This window comes from Pimephales promelas, chromosome 19 (assembly GCF_988280905.1).
Source record: "Pimephales promelas chromosome 19, fPimPro1.hap1.1, whole genome shotgun sequence".
Taxonomy (NCBI): domain Eukaryota; kingdom Metazoa; phylum Chordata; class Actinopteri; order Cypriniformes; family Leuciscidae; genus Pimephales; species Pimephales promelas.
Window position 1 is genome coordinate 26796809 of NC_142787.1, and position 16764 is coordinate 26813572.

A 16764-nucleotide genomic window follows, 5' to 3' on the forward strand; every position below is an offset into this window, starting at 1 on the left:
AAAAAAAAATTGTCAAGTGTAAAGCCACTGGAAAATGGTGGATATGTGCGATTGAATCAGTTGAATTCTATTAATTGGAGTCAAGACGTTGCTTGGTAACCAAAAGCAAACTAAAGTTATCTACACAATGTCAAAACTAAATACCTCCCAATATAATCAAAAAATCTTCATACTGGATGATTTATTTTATTTTTTTATCTTGACTAGGGGAAATACAGTATTTTGTTGTTAAATGTATAAAATAATTTATAGACATTTGTATACAAGTCATACCACCTACAGTAGCACTAACGATCTTTACCATTTTAATGCTATATAAAATATATCCAAGTAAATGTTCAGTAGTAGCATCTACAGTTCAAATAAAAGCCTTCACTGCCCTTCTCTCCTGTTAATCTTGATTAACTTGGCAGACATGAATCAATGTTTGAGAGGACTGCATTTTAAGAGACGTTTCTACGCAAAACACACTTATTAAATGCTACATCATACAGTGCACGGTAAACTCTGTATGAAATGCTGCAACATTTAATAAAAGCAAACATCAAAGGGGGGAAATGAGGGGAAATGGAGCAGGTGGACAGAAACGCTGCACAAGAGCTGCAGTCAAAGGTTTGTTTTTGATTGTTTTATTTGAGAAAATATGAAATGCTTTGAAAGAGCTGCCAATGCCCTTTTACTTTGACTGACACTGGGAAGTTTTTTGTTTTTTTTCACAATTTGTCTGTTCATTACCTAAAATGTCTGATCTGCAAGTATTATTTCAAGGAGATGGGTGTTGGATCAATATTTTAGCATTTACATTAAGCATAAAAATGTGTTTTTGTCAGTCTGAGAAAACAAACCCAGTGGCTCAGACTGAAGTCTTCCGCCTACAGCAGCTTACAGCACCGTTTATTCCCACCGTAGAGAGCCAAATAGGATGCGTTATTAATGTTAGAACTCATACAACAAAAAGCATTTTAATAAGAATATGGGTGAGGAGGATTGTGAGTGGTATATATAAAAACAAAAAAAACAATGTACATAAATTGCAAAAAAATGAACTTTTGCATGGCACCTGGGGATTGATGCCATTTTTAAACTTTTCTTTAGTCGTTTCTGCACAGTAAAAGCAAAAAGAGATAAAAAGAAAGGGCCAAACCAAACTAGACAAATTAGAATGTGATATCTACCATATAATGCAGTTTGTTTACCGTAGGGAGTCCAACCCCTGCGCGCTTCAAAAAAAGAAAAAAAAACAAGGGAGGGAGAGTAAAATTACATACCATAAACTCCACAGAAGCTTTAAAACGATTGAAAAATGATTTACTGGCAATTTTAAAGCAAGTTTAACCATACCACAAAATGACACTAATTTCTCCGCCCTCCATTAGAATATATCTTCCCAGGAAGAATGAGAAAAAGCAAAAAAAAAAATCTGTTATTATAGATTCAATTTCTTTGGACACTGTCAACGGCAAACAGATGGCTCGCATTCCATGGAGGTTTTCATGTTAGTATTTGAAGGGGCAAAGGCAGAAGATAAATAATGACAAATCCACTTAGAGGCTTCAATGTTAGTAAAAAAAGAGAGAGAGATCAACTAATCTGTCAAACAAGATGGTTTAGGGAGGGTTTTGAAGGAGGGATCTTGCAGAGGCAGCAGCGTTAGAGTAAAGAATGACAGCAGCAGTAGCGACTCACTCGTTATTTAAGCTAAATGAATGACAAAAACAAAAATGTCAACACCCGGTATACGCGCTCGTTTGTGCCTGCTCGATACTTCAATAATTTGTCGCGGCAGAGCAAAAATACGGCTCATTTGTTAACAGATGCGAGGTGCACCCCCGGCTCTGTGAGCAACACTTGAGCTAAAGGTTACAGCAGTCAAATGGAGAAATAATCAGCAGCGGCGGCAGAAGCAAGCAGGCACAGTGTGGGTACAATGCGCCCTATCACATAATCACATTTTAGCAATAAATGATTGAAATCAATCAAAATAATGGCACTGAAAAAAACAGCCTCGGTTATGAACACCAGCTTTGAGGCCATGGTAGAGGGACCCCTTTACTCTTAGGTTAAATGATTAATATTAAACATCCCCACTTCTTCACAAGATGGAAAGCTTGCTGAATGAGAATATATATTTATTTTTTTTTTACTGGCGTAATTGCAGCATATTCCCCATCATGGATTTAAATCACAGGCAAAACAGAGCGGTGCAGTCAGGACTTGAATGGAGTCTAATCAAAACACTCCTCTTCAACAGGGACTCGCACACACACACATCCGTAGTTGGTAACAACTGGAAGGTAATTATCACAACGGTCTATTTCTGCAAGAGCATGTGGCTTTATGGTACTTCAATCCTGCAGGGAAGAAGATTCCTGAAAGCCCTCCAAGTGTCCGACAACAGAAATATTTTGCACTCAATATGTAAAACATACATCTATTTTACAATCAGGGTTACATATTACCTTAGTTAAATCTCTGACGGCTATCTTATGTAAGGTGGACAAGCTCCAAAACAACTGCCCGGTCCACTGAAGCACCCGCGAGACTATCCGATTCCAATTAAATCAGGGCTTTGTGCAGTTCGTCTCAGGGTAAATTCCATTCAAAAGTGAGCATTAATTTGCTGTTCTGACTCTTTTGGAGTGAGTACTCTGACGGGTGCCCATTTGGGACGACCCACACAAAGTCATACAGTACGTCACTTTATTTTGAGTCTGAATGTTATCTGGATAATGGCAAAAATCTGCTTGGGAAACTTAACCTGTTCAGACTGTGGTAGAGAAAAAAAATACAAACACAATGAAGCTGTAAAAGAGTGAGTAAATGAGTTTTCCTGTTGTGACATTTAAATGTCCCTAAATTCCTAGGTGGTCCTATTTAGTAACTTGCTGGCTTTTTCAAGACATTTAAAAGCTTTAAAAACATAACAAGTGGGGTATTACTGATGTATTTTATGAGTAAAATGTAAAAACCTTATTTGAGGCATTTAACAACAAAACCATACATTCAAAAATAACACCGTCTTTGAGAATATGAACCAGAAGTTTAGGATTAGTACAGCACACTATTGTCTCATCTTTTGGCATTTGGTAAAAACAAATGAGCAATATTATAAACATGTCTAATGTCGACGTCATAGCTACCGTTTTTACAGTGTGTACAATTACTGAGGAAGCCTCCGGATGGAGATGAAGTTCAGTTCTGTCAGGTCCATTAAGTCAAGAACACATTAGAAAATAAAAATGATAAGGAATTGTATTGAATAGATTGCAATTAAAGTTGATAATAAATATTTGGCGGTATGGCTCTGTTCAGGGAGTCGGCTGCATTGGGGAACGCTCACAGTTTAGTACTGAAGGAGCAGAACTATTACCACCAAACAAACCATACCTGGTGCAACCTCTTGTGAATAACACAGGATGAAATTAGACAATTAAAATGCTTAGAAATGTTAATGAATAAATACTAACGAGTTGCAATGTTCAGATGAGTCTCCTGACCATTCATTAGCACCATTAATTTAGCAGAGAGTCAGGGGACTGCAACAGCATTAAGGCTGATTTATACTTCTGCGTCGGACCTACGCCGGAGCCTCTACGCTATAGACTACGTGTTGGTTTTCATTTATACTTCTGCGTCGTTGTCCATGTTGACGCGCAATTACACATCTAGAGGGAGCATGTGAAAGCCGGGGAGCGGTCACATGAGTCGTATTAATTCTACCGAACTGCCAGCAAGTGCTGGATTACTCACACAGGTCAGTTTATTAGACCAATTAAACTTGTGAGGTAACGCAGCGCAGCTTCATTTGGTCTAACGTTACACTATCACACTAAACGGCATTTAAATGTGTGTTGAAAGTTATATTGTTACGTGTTAGTAAGTTTGCTATACGAAACTAGCAGTAAGCTAGATCAACATTTGAATAATATACTGACCATATTCGAACATTTCATCATGTTGAGATAACGTTGTATAACATTGATTTGTTTTATGTACATTTGCTCACCTGTCTAATAAAGCTGTCAAGTCGTGACTTGTGAAACTCTGTCAAGTCCAAGTTAGTCGCGGACGTGGAGCTCTCGGCATCTCAAAAACGCCACGCTGATATTGATCCTCATTTTAGTTCTTGTTTGTCCCAAATTAAGCTTGCCATGGTCTATGTTTGAAAGTAACAAAACGTGCCGCTATACGTTACGCACTACGCAGTTGTCCACGTCTGTTGCCATGGTTACGTCATGGCTATAGCAGTATGAACGGAAACTGAGAAAAGCGTGGAGATTGCGCCATTGACAGACGACATTTTTTTTTTTCCGGGAGGTCCACTTAATTGCCATTTAAAATTGGAATTTCTCTAAAATAAAACAAATCTTTAGAGACTTTTTGGATATTGCAAGTACACAACTGCAGGAATTGCAAAATTCTTACATATTATACCTTTAAATAGGGCACCCTGATTTGAGCATAATCCTTAGCAGCGAGGGGAGATGAACAGCAGATGCGCTGACGTAGCTCAGCTGAGCAGATCGCTGATAAGACCGTGTTGTCGGCTGATAGCGTTAGCAGCATTTTGACTACTTGGCCTGCCAGAACTGACGCTGACTCTCAATTTATGGTAATAGGCATTTAGCTGTAGCCGCGCTGTACGTGGTAGACTAATCACAACAGACTAGGCCGTCTGGCCAATCAGAGCAGAGCAAGCTTGAATCAGAGTCTGATTCAAAATCAAAGTCTTTTATGACCTTTTGACTCATGTGTAAACTTGCTGTAGAAGACCTCCAAAACTAAATTAGGAACCTTTAAAATTAGGAAGCACTTTAATAAAAAAAATACTTTCACAAAGTTCCCTTTGATAACAACCTTTCCTAAAAGCATTTGGTTGCTCACTTTTGTTTGGAACGGCCTGCAACTAGTGCAAAGATATCCTACAGTGCGCAAAAATGCAGTCTGGAATTCACCTTTTATAACAAACAATACATTTGTGATCTTGGCATCACAGTATTTGAGGCTAAAATCAATGTGGTTAATGTGGAACAACAGTTATTTCAGAAAAAGCACATTTTAAAACCATTAAGATTGACTTTAGATTTTTTCACACTAACACACAATGATGGATATCACTGAAATGGCTGTCCTCAAAAAATCTGCTTGTGACCTCCATGTGTTGACTCTTATTATTATAGCTAACAGAAATCGCTAAAAACAGTTTTAAAGACTAAATATTGCATTTGTACATATACTCTACACAATAACACAAGTTGACCAAATAACGATTAGCAAAAATATCGGTAAGATCAAATGAAGCACCCAGCGGAGCCACGATGCGCAAAGGTGAACGTTACCTGACGCAGGTTGCGGGACACACGGACAGCGTGCCAGGCGTTGTCGTTGAACTTGCCGTCGGACGGCTCCACCAGAGCCTCGAAGGCGCCGGAGCCCAGGTTGATGACCAGGCACACAGCACCGCTTTTCAGAGACAGGTTGACGTAGTCGGCGGACTTTCCGGTGTGGAGCAGGAGGCCGTTCCGCTGGAGTGTTCGGAAGGACAGGGTGATTTCATCGGTGCTGCTCTGGATGGGCTTTTGGGACAGGTCGTAGCTGAAGAACTCATTACCCTTGAACGTGGCCACTGACTCCACTTGGCCTTGTTGAAGGGAGATAGAAAAAGGCAAGGGAAGGTCATTAGAGCTGGGATGGATGTGGAGTCGTGGACAAAGGGTATGTGAAATGATTCCTCTTTATAGTGTCTGTTTTATAGACTCTCAAATATCCAACCAAACATTTGTGGATGAACAAGTGGAACACAAAGAATAATGAACTGGCAATGAAAGTAAAATGTTTTACAACCCAGAAAGGTTCAGGCAGGACTTGAGCCTTGATGTGATTTTTACTAATGAGAGGTTTAAGGCTCCTGGCTCAAATGAAGCATAAACGGACCAGAAATTAACAGTACAAGACAGCTGCAAGCATGAATCATTGTACATCCCTGTGACATGAGAAAATCTCCCAGGATTAGAGTGCGCGCTTTCTTATTCGTGCTTCACGTAGACGTGAACCACGGAGGTGAGTGATGTCACACATGTAAATCAGCGTAATCTCCCCAAGCGCCGTGCGCATCAGCTAATCGTGAAGGTCATTTATACATGTAAAGCTTTCCGTCCTGAAATTAAACCGCCGGAGCGCAATTAAACGAGCTGAAAACGGGCTGTCAGGAATAATCTGAAACAAAACACAGCTGCACTTATGAATAAAGGTTTGATTTGCGAACGCCGCTGTGATGTGAAAGATTTGATGAACGAGGTAGAGTTTCAAAATACAGTCATTAAGAAAAAAGGCGACTGAGGAGGAAGCTTGTCAAAATATCTCATCCTCGTTATTTTAGGTTATTAAAAACCAGCACAATCACAGACAGCCTGTTAGTTTTTTTACTCTTTTTTTTCTGGCCTTATGTGCAGCCTAGACCACCTGTTAGTCGACTTGGATGTGCAATGCTGCATATTTTCAGACTTGAATAGTTGGTGGACTTGCCTGCATAACGTAAGGGGAAGCCCCGTATAATTAACCTAGTTTTGGGATGACCTGACCCCAATTGGACAAGTTTCTTAAGGCAGAATGTTTACATAAAAAAACTTGTTCAAAACAGCTAAACTGAACGCAGTGAAAAATACAGAAATCTCCAGAAGTGTTAATAACATCAATATATTTTTCAATGATACAAGACAGCATTATTGTTTTTAATATTCCAGTCATGGATTGATCCACTTGAGATAAACAGTGAAAGCGCTTTCACAACAGGTTAATTTACTCACCCATGTAATTTACTGTGTACTGCATGATGATTATTGATTAGATAAATACACAACATACACTTCCATCAAAAGTTTGTGGTCAATAAGGTTTTTTTTTTTTGAAAGAATCTCACCAAGGCTGAATTCATAAGATCAAAAAACACAGTAAAAATAGTAATACTGTGAAACATTATAAAAATAACCGTTATAATAACCGTTTGCTATTTTAATATATTTTAAAAAGTCATTTATTCCTGTAATAGTAAAGCTGAATTTTCAGCATTTATTACTCCATTCTTCAGTGTCACACGATCCTCTAGAAATCATTCTAATATAAAAAAAAATATTCTTATGTCAAAGTTAAAACATCTGCTGCTTAATTCTTTTGCAAAAAAAAAAAAAAAAAAAAAACTTCTTTCAGGATTCTTGGATTAATAAAATGTTCAAATGAATAGTATTTATTTGAAAGAAATTCATATATAATTTTAACATTATATGTCTCTCTTTACTGTCACTTTTGATCAATTGAATGCATCCTAGCTGAATAATAGTAATGACTTGAACTAAGTTACGTGCTAGTGAGAATGTTTAAGTCACATTGTGAATATTAATATAGCTCTTTACACATAAATGTTTGAATTATTGGTTTCAATTTGGACTTGTCAACTAAAATGTTATTTTTCACAAACTAAAATCAAATGGGTTTTTTTAGTATCGTATAACGGACTAAAATAAATGAATATAAATTGACAAAACACAGACATTTTTATAATTCTAACGTTTAACAACATTCATTCAAACTGTGCAACAAGTAAGGGTGTCACGATTTCGATTTTAAATCGAAATCGATCGAAATTAATTCACAATCTCGAAGTTCGAATAAAAAAATTAAAAAATGGAATCGTTGAAGTGCATCCCAAGTCTCGCGAAAGCTCCGGGAGTCTCCCGCATATTGATAGCGGCTCCCTGATGCACGCAAATTAGTTAAAATCTCTCGGAATCTAGAATGAGCGAGCAAGAGCGAGTGTGCATGCCGAGACAGAAAAAACCGTGCTCCAAACCGTATTGCGCGCACACGGCAGAGAGGGAGAGAGCGAAAGACTTTGCGTGTATGCCTCATGAAGCGCATGTAAGGCAGAGAGCATCCTGATTGGCCGATTGATAAAAATCAAGAGAATCGAACCGTGACCTTAGAATCGAAAACGTAATCGAATCGAGGATTTGGAGAATCATGACACCCCTAGCAACAAGTAGTGTGCAGTACCACTAGCATTAGCATACCACACTAGCTTAGCTTATAAACACATAACCACATAAATTCTTATGGCTTTTGATCAGGCATCGCAAAACACAACCCCCTGGGGTCCTAGGCAGACACGATTCAACGGGAGGACCAAACCGTTTATGACACTGGGTATAGTCATTTTTCATTTAATTGCTACACGTCTACAAAATCTATCAAGTCTATCCACTGACGCATCCCAGACAATCACCAGCAGTATAGCAATATTCGTCCTTCAGATATGCATATAACCTGCACAGCTGCTAAAAATAGTATGAAATATTCCAATCCAGGTTTAACCACCAGAGCATAACATTAATTTGAAGACTTGTGATATTTCATCAAGCAAGAAGGCCCAGACCATCAGTTAGGAAAGAAACGATTGGGCACGAATCAACCAACCAGACATCTTCACCATGGATATGTGACCTTGCAAAATTACAGCGGCAGAATCTTATCATAGTGCCACTTGGTTCAGTGGAGAATAAACAGCCAGAGCGTGTTCCACAACAAGCGGACCCACCACGTAGCGAGGAACTCTTTAAGAGATGACAGAAACAAAGCCCCTGCTGAGCTGTGTGTATGCTTAAGGTTTTTTTTTTCCTCTTCAATTTCTCACTGACGCAAAGAGAATATGACCCACAAAGCGCAGGGCTGTGACTAAGTATAAGGTAATGTTTCTAACAATAAACCGACGTGACATGATGGGACTCGACAATATCAGAGAAGCTTTCAACTTTTCAAAAGTGCAGTCTGAAAGTGCCTCAGATGTTACTGCTGCCGAAGCAAAATGTTCTCAGATGGTAATAGCACTTCTGACAAATTAATTGCGACTCAAATATATTCGCAAACCGAAAACATTAAAGGTGCAGTTAGCGCCTTCTTTTATGGAATTGAAAAATACATACCACAGTCAGATTTCTTCCTTAGCCAAACAGAAGACTTGTCACACATTTACAGGGAAGCCCATTCTGTACATGGGTGTGTGATAAGTGGATGATTCAAGTTCAAACGGACAATTCAGGTTCATAAGCATCTAATAGTTGTTAGTTTGTCGAGCAGGGATTATATTTTGATCCCACTTGCTTTGACGATGCATGATATATACAATTGTATCTTTGTAGGGTTGAGAATGGAATGGAATAGAATAGTTTTTCATATACACTCTTACCAGAAATGGTTCCATCCCCCGCTTCATATGTGGAACTCCAAAATGGTTCTATACAGAACCTTTTTTTTTTGGTAAAAGGTTCTATTGGTCAAGTACGGAACCCCAGGGTTCTATATAGAACCCAGTGGAACCCTTTTTTAGAGTGTATAGAACCTTTTAGGGGTTCCAAATACGTAGCGCTGATAGAAGCTTTTAAGGTTCTATATAGAACCTTTTCTTCTAAGAGTGTAGTCTCTTAAAAACAGCTGCATATAACATGCATTGAACATCCATAGTGATGCATTCAATAACTTGTGACTTGATTTTAATCAAGAACTTGGTTGGTAGGTTTGGTTAGAACATGATATTATTTGGTCAAATGGTTCAAAATCTGTGCAGAAGCAGAGAATCTTATTGCATTTTAAAGAAATATTCTGATTAACATGCAATGATGGATCCTGCACAACACTAGTGATATTTATTAAACGGGTCCTATTATGCTTTTTCACGATTCTCTGGTTTAATAACATTCTGAAGTCTGAATCAGATTTGAATTGGTTTGAAATTGAGGCCATCCTTAATATTTGCATCTGAGCAGATGAAACTCGCAGTTATGGTGAGGGGTGTAAAATTTACCGAACACGCAGTGCCAATCACAGTCAGCGTCTTCGAGCCAGACCGGGGGGAGAGGTGCTGTAATAATGTAAAATATGTTTTTTAAACTATCACGAATAAAAGCATATTTCAGAACACCCCAAAAACAAAATCAAGACTTCATAAAAGGGCATAATAGGACCCCTTTAAGAAAGTGAAGAGGGTACGTTTTGATTTCTTTAGGTGAGGCGAGGATGATTTGTCTCATAATGGTGTGTAATGTTTGTAGTGACCGATTATGAAGTTTGAAATGAAAAAAAAAAAAATGGAGAAAGTTCAGCTTAAAGAGGCGAACAAACACATTCCAGTACTCTCTCCGTTTGGCCAAGCCAGAGGAAAACAAACCAAAACAACAAGCACTGGAGTTAGCCCTTAACACAGAGCCTGTAAAGCCAGCCTTAGTTATGTGCAGTTTTGTGGTGTTGCTGATGAGACGTCTAAATCTTCATGTCCAGCCTCCGATCTCTGACTTCAAAAGAGAAGAGAGAAATAGACAGCGTTTAGCCCAGACCTTCAGAGCACGCTGACGGGATGCTCTCTGTGTAGGCTGGAGCAGAATAGTCTGATTTATTTACTAAAGACTCCTTTGTGTCTTTGATATGACAGGACTAGAGCAATCAGTTCTTTAGGCATCAAGACTTACTGTCATTACGCAGTAATGTTCATGTCACTGATATGAAAACACTAACACTAAATGAGAGGGGGTGTGAAATTAACAGCGACAGACAGGGAGAAGGCAAAGAAAGGCAACAAGGTTATGAGCTGGAGAGAGAGATGGGAGGGAGGACGTGACATGGATTGCGGGGACTTATAATCAAACCGGGGGTGGGAGGCGGGGAAAAAAAAAATCCATTCACAGATTAGCTCTCCAATGACTCTGGATTACAAAATTTTCATAATCAGAATTAGAAATTAATTATGAACAATTCGGTTTATTGAAAAAGCAACTGAATGTCAAAGCATTTCAGAAACAAAGTGTCATTCAGTGTACAACGCTGCAAAAACGGCATTGAGGACATTTACTGACTGGGGACAGACTCAAACTACATCTAAATGAAAAAAAATATATATTTTTCAATAACTTTGGCTGCTAGTTAACATGATTGGATGGGAGGGCTGCAATAAACGATTATTTTGATAATCGATTAATCGAGCTATTAAGTCAAGTCACATTTATTTATATAGCGCTTTTTACAATACAGATTGTATCAAAGCAGCTTCACAGTGATAACATGAAAATAATACAACACAGATCAACAATGTTGTTGAATATTAAATGTCCCCAACTAAGCAAGCCAAAAGCAAGGCAACAGTGGCAAGGAACCAAAACTCCATCCGGTGATTGAATGGAGAAAAAAAAAACCTTGGGAGAACCCACGCTCAATCGTATATTAGAACGATTAATCGACTAATCGTTGATTATTTTGCCTCTTTAAGACGACTTGTCATAGCGCCCCCTACCATATAACAGTGAAAACAGGTTAAGCCAGAAAAAGCGTAATTTTCTCACAAATGACGGAATTTTTTTTTTTTCATTGGTGGCGGGGAAAGAGTTAAACATGCAATTTACCATAAGAACGAAATTTACGCCGGCAAATTTGACAGCCTAAAATTAGCAAGGCCATTCTGCTACTAAAATCTGCTTTGTACTGATAAACACCATAACACATAGAAGGTAAAGCAAAAAGCCACACGATGAATCAAACAGATCAAAGTACAGTCCATCCTGTATGTTTTTATTTTTAATTTACTCAAAGTATCATCTCAGAGGCAGTCGACTTCATTTCGACTTATTTGATCCAAAAACTGACCAATGAAGTCTATGAACAGTCTATGAAGTCTTCTGATTTGTTACTGTATATTTCTATATGCACTACAGTATGTGATGCATACTAATGCTAGAGGCTGTGTTTTTGTACATGTTGTACAGCGTCCTTGAGCTTGGGAAAGCATCGAGCTCTAAATGCATCGAGGATTGTTTCAGGAATCTAATTGTAACTCCTTTAAAATTGAATCATAAAGGTACTATTACTCCCATCAAAAATTACAATTGGAAACCCTTTTTCCCGCAGAAACCACTCACTTCAAGATAACAATTGGATATTTTTGTAGCATGTGGATTGGACAAAATTACTACAGGGTATAGAACAGAATAAAACAAGTATTGAAGCAATTGAAAACATTGATAAAGTCCCCAAAAAAATAAGCAGACGGCCGACGGGAGAAAAGACACAGGCCGAACTGTAAAGGCCGACTGAATGCTGCACTGTGGGAAGTAATGGCAATCCAAATGTAATCTTGAGTGTTATTATTCCAGCAAACTGTGTCCTCTTATAAGACTCTCTCCCAGCTCTCATCACGACCTCTCCCTCTGCCTGGCGGAGCTCAAAGTGTGGATCTGAAGCAGACATGTCCAATTAAAGATACACACACGCTCAAACCTCGCTGCTTCTGATGAGACAACAGAGACAAATACGACACAACTCATTTTTAATGTCATCTTTCTGCGCTAGTGTTTTTATGTGTCGCTTTTTCTGACAGGTTGGTTTGTCTCCGATGCTCGTGGAGAGTGAGAGAGAAATATCAACAGCTGATTAAGTCAAGGCCCTGCAGCAGCAGAAGGCATTTGCATTAGCAGATTAAACATGGCTATGAGAGAGAGCGGGGAAACGGGGAAAGGCATATCTTTTTGGAGTCAACTGTGCCATTTTCCCCAGCCAGCTGACAGAAGATGAGACTGGCCATGACAGTAATGTGTGTCAAGGGACGCTGGCTTTCACTGGAGTTCTAAATCAACAACAATAAAACTTGCACCTATGTTTGCAGTGGGAGAACCCTGGGCAAGATAACAGACAAAGAAAAAAACCTTTACATAACCAACTTGTTTTAGTTTAGCGTGAAAGAGCATTTAATATTATTGTTTACCATTTAATAATAACTGCATTTATAATACTATACTTACAAATACACTTTAAAGTCCCCGTGAAATCAAAATTGAACCTATTTACTTTGTTAGCGCATATTACTAGTCTTGTGGTGAACAATTAATCCGTGCAAGTAAAAATATATTTAAAAAATGTTTTAGCGTGGTAATCTTTAATCAAAATCTGAAAAGTTACTTCCGGTCTGGAACGGTTGGAGACGTAGGTTTCACAGTTTGGGTGGGGAAACGTTTAACCACTCCCCTCAAACCGTTAGTTTCATATGGTTAGTTTGCTATGAGCGAGAGATGGAGAGGAGGAGCGCTAGAGTACAACGCTGCCCTCTGTTCAATATTCCGTTTCACTTGGAAATACGTCACAGCACTGGAGAAAAATCGTTTGCGACTTCCGGTTCACGGGGACTTTAAAAATGAATGCTCTTTAATAAAAAAAAAACAAAAAAACGTGGCAACAGATTACAAGCAATATTATTAATTCAATCAATTTAACAATAGAATTGAGTAATAATTAATCAAAATAATTCCTTACAAGTTAACTATTTAAAATTAGTAAAATGTACCAAAAAAGTGTGCATTTAAGTCACCATTATGGTGATTGGTGTTTGTTTTAAAATGACGGTTTTCTCCTTCTTGTTAACATCAGGTGTCTTCAATTTAAAATAAATTCTTCCTAATTAATCTTTGACATCTGTCTGTTATTCCGATATTTTTGTTAGTGTAAACTTTACTCATTTTAAATGGTTAACTTAAGGTATAATTTGATTAATTATTACTCGATTCTAATTAGTTTAATTAATAATGTTTGTTTCTAATCTGTTGCCACAATATTATTGATTAGATAAAGCATATTCATTTTTATAGTGTGTGTTAAATTCACATGCCTTAAGACTATATTTAAGGTTTAGCATGAAATCAAAATCTACAGTGTACCTAATGGTACTGCCTACACAAACATGCAGTGCACAATCTAGATTCATAGTACGGGCATTTATATGCACTAGCTCGACGTGGAATGCATATGGACTTAATTGATTTGTTTGAGAAATAGAGCAGAAATAAATTAACAGACTTTTCCCCAGAGGAAGATGACAACAGGCTCAAAGCAGAGTCTCACTGGTCTTTACTGAACACATCTTCTCCTCCCCAGCCCTATGGTGTCATTAAACCTCATCTTTAAAATATTAAAAGCACCCACAGGCCGCTTTGCTCTGCTGGATTTCACAGATAAAATCTGTCCTTAGAGGAAAAAGTGGGGCACTGCAATGCAACCCACATGTCAGCATATTGCCATATTGAAGACTATTGCCAGTCTGATCTCAGAGCTTACAACAACTGATAAAAACATACATTTTACTGTTTGAAATATACATAATGAACATTACACTTTCATCTTAAATTGATGTTTAAATCAAAGCAGAGTTCCGAAATTTATTCAGAAGGCCTTTTTCAAAATCGAAACAAACAAGATGTACATATAAGTATCCAAAATAAAAGTTTGTGTTTACATAATATATGTTTGTGTAGGGTGTAATTATTTTATACACATATGAATGTATATATTTAAAATATGTTATTAATATATCAAATATTTATATTTGTGTATAATATACATTTTGTATAAATATATATTAAGTATATACACGCAAATATTTCTTAAATATATACATGCATGTGTGTGTGTTTATATATACAAAATAATTATACACACACTACACGCACATATTTTATCTAAACACAAACCTTTATTTTGGATGTGATTAATCATTTCACAGCCCTAATAAGTATTTTAAAAAGAATAATATATAATGCAATAGAACTGCTTCTCATTTTCAGCATTAAATTTCCATGTTATTATGTTACAGAGGATATTATGTTTTAACTTAAAAAAGATATCTAATGTTAATTATTTAAAATACCATCAATACAAATGTATACTGAATGTATATTAATTTTCATTTCATGGATAATCTCATTTCCGAAAATGCTCTTTACCCCCAACCATTTAAATAGATATTTGATCTTTAAGATATAAATCACTAGACTAGATTAAGAATGTAAATCTATTTATTTACTCTCCTTGATATTTTTTCTATTTTATTTGATATGTTACATGAAACAAAATGTATGCTGTAATATGTCATGGTTTTGCTGGCTCTGTTTGTTTTAACACTTTTGAATTACTACATTATAGAAAACATCTAATCAGTGACTGCGTGACTGTTTAAAATCGCATTGAACTGCAATCCCAAAATATATATTTTTATGTCATTCCAAATAAACATCGTGTGGCCTGCATCCAATTAGAATCAAATTCCAATGCATCTGAAAAATAAGCCAATTCTTTATTTATATATATATATATATATATATATATATATATATATATATATATATATATTGCCATTTACATCTTTAAATGGCAGTTATATTATCCAACACAATATAAAAAAAAGACAAAAAAAATCCATTTAAATAAATCAACCATCATATCTGATTATAGTAAATAAAAAAACGCTTGGCTTTCCACCAGAAATATTTACTTGCAGAGGACCTACTGTGCTGAACACTATAAATAAACGTCCCAATCGTAAATTCAAATCCCCCTCTCTCACATTTTGTCCTGCACGGTCAATAGACATTCAAAATATTTGTTCCACACGCAGCCTTGCTCAGCACCCTTGGTAAAGCCCCGTATCTCCAAAGCAATTCATCTCCCGCTGTAATGCCGCATATAGACTTGCAAATAGGTTATCCCTTGATCTGGACTCTTGCTGCAAAAAAGATAATCCCTGTCACAGGCCATGGGTCTCTCATAAATAAAAGTTAATACGAAAAAAAGGGGGAAAAAAAGGGCCGATTTCGCAGGGATGTAATCTAGTTGCAAAACAATACAAACTAATCTAGCAACATTTGATTATTTCTTTCTACAACGGTGTTGTGTTTAAAAAGCAGGCAAGAACAAAATGCCATTCCTGCAACATTCCAGCACTGTCATGTGACTTTCTCTTGGGAAACTTCAATCAACAAATCCTCATTATCGTCGCATATTTCACAGGGAGGAGAAAAGATTCTCACAATCGCAGCCTCAAGGGAAGATCATTATCTGTCGAAAGTGAACAACCTGTGCAATTATTTTTATTCCAATAGACTGGCACCACTCGCTGTTTATCCGTTTAAAACACTGGAAAACTGAGATATTTATATATATATATACAATTTGTATATGTAATATTGATTTCTGAACTTCTGTTAAAACATTAGAATTCTGTCCTTCACAAAGACAGTGAGGCCCCCCAGATCATCAATTTTGAGCTTTGTCCAACACCTGGTCGTCTAATGTTTAGAAGGAGACCAGTAAAGGCCTACAAGCCACAGTGTCTCGCACACACTGTGAAATTTGGTGGAGGATTGTGATGATCTGGGGGTGCTTCAGCAAGGCTGGAATTGGGCAGATTTGTCTTTGTGAAGGACTCATGACTCAAGCCACGTACAAGGTTGTCCTGGAAGAACACTTGCTTCCCCCTGCTCAATGTTCCCCAACTCTGAGGATTGGTTTTTCCAGCAACACAATTGTCCTTGCCACACAGCCAGGTCAATCAGACCCTGTCATGGCCAACCCCATTGAAAACCTCTGAAATGTGATCAAGATGGATGGTCACAACTTAAAACATTTGTATTGTGCTGTTTAAGATTTAATATGAACTTATTCTATTTTCATTATATAAAAGGTCTGACAACAACACAGCATCTTTGTTGCTATTTTGACTTCTGCAAATAAATGCTCTAAATGACAATATTTTATTTTGAATTTGGAAGAAATGTTGTCAGTAGTTTATAGAATAAAACAAAAATGTTAATTTTAACCAAACACAAACCTACTGTATAAATAGTAAAACCAGAGAAACTGATCATTTTGCAGTAGTCTCTTTTTTTTTCTAGAGCTGTATATATA

At 37.2% G+C, this 16764-nt stretch overlaps 1 protein-coding gene across 19 annotated transcripts in view; it reads right to left on the reverse strand.

Annotated features, from left to right (window-relative positions):
• Nucleotides 1-16764, reverse strand: part of nrxn2a (neurexin 2a) — a 368720-nt gene that overhangs the window by 242977 nt on the left and 108979 nt on the right. For 13 of the 19 annotated variants that reach the window (XM_089124014.1, XM_039694092.2, XM_039694090.2 and 10 more), the window contains 2 exons: nt 5340-5641; nt 1176-1220 (listed from right to left, as the gene is read on the reverse strand). In XM_089124014.1, coding sequence (XP_088980140.1) covers nt 1176-1220; nt 5340-5641 — 347 coding nt within the window. The remainder of the gene's footprint in view (nt 1-1175; nt 1221-5339; nt 5642-16764) is intronic. The other 6 variants (XM_039694091.2, XM_039694089.2, XM_089124015.1 and 3 more) reach the window with 2 other exon arrangements.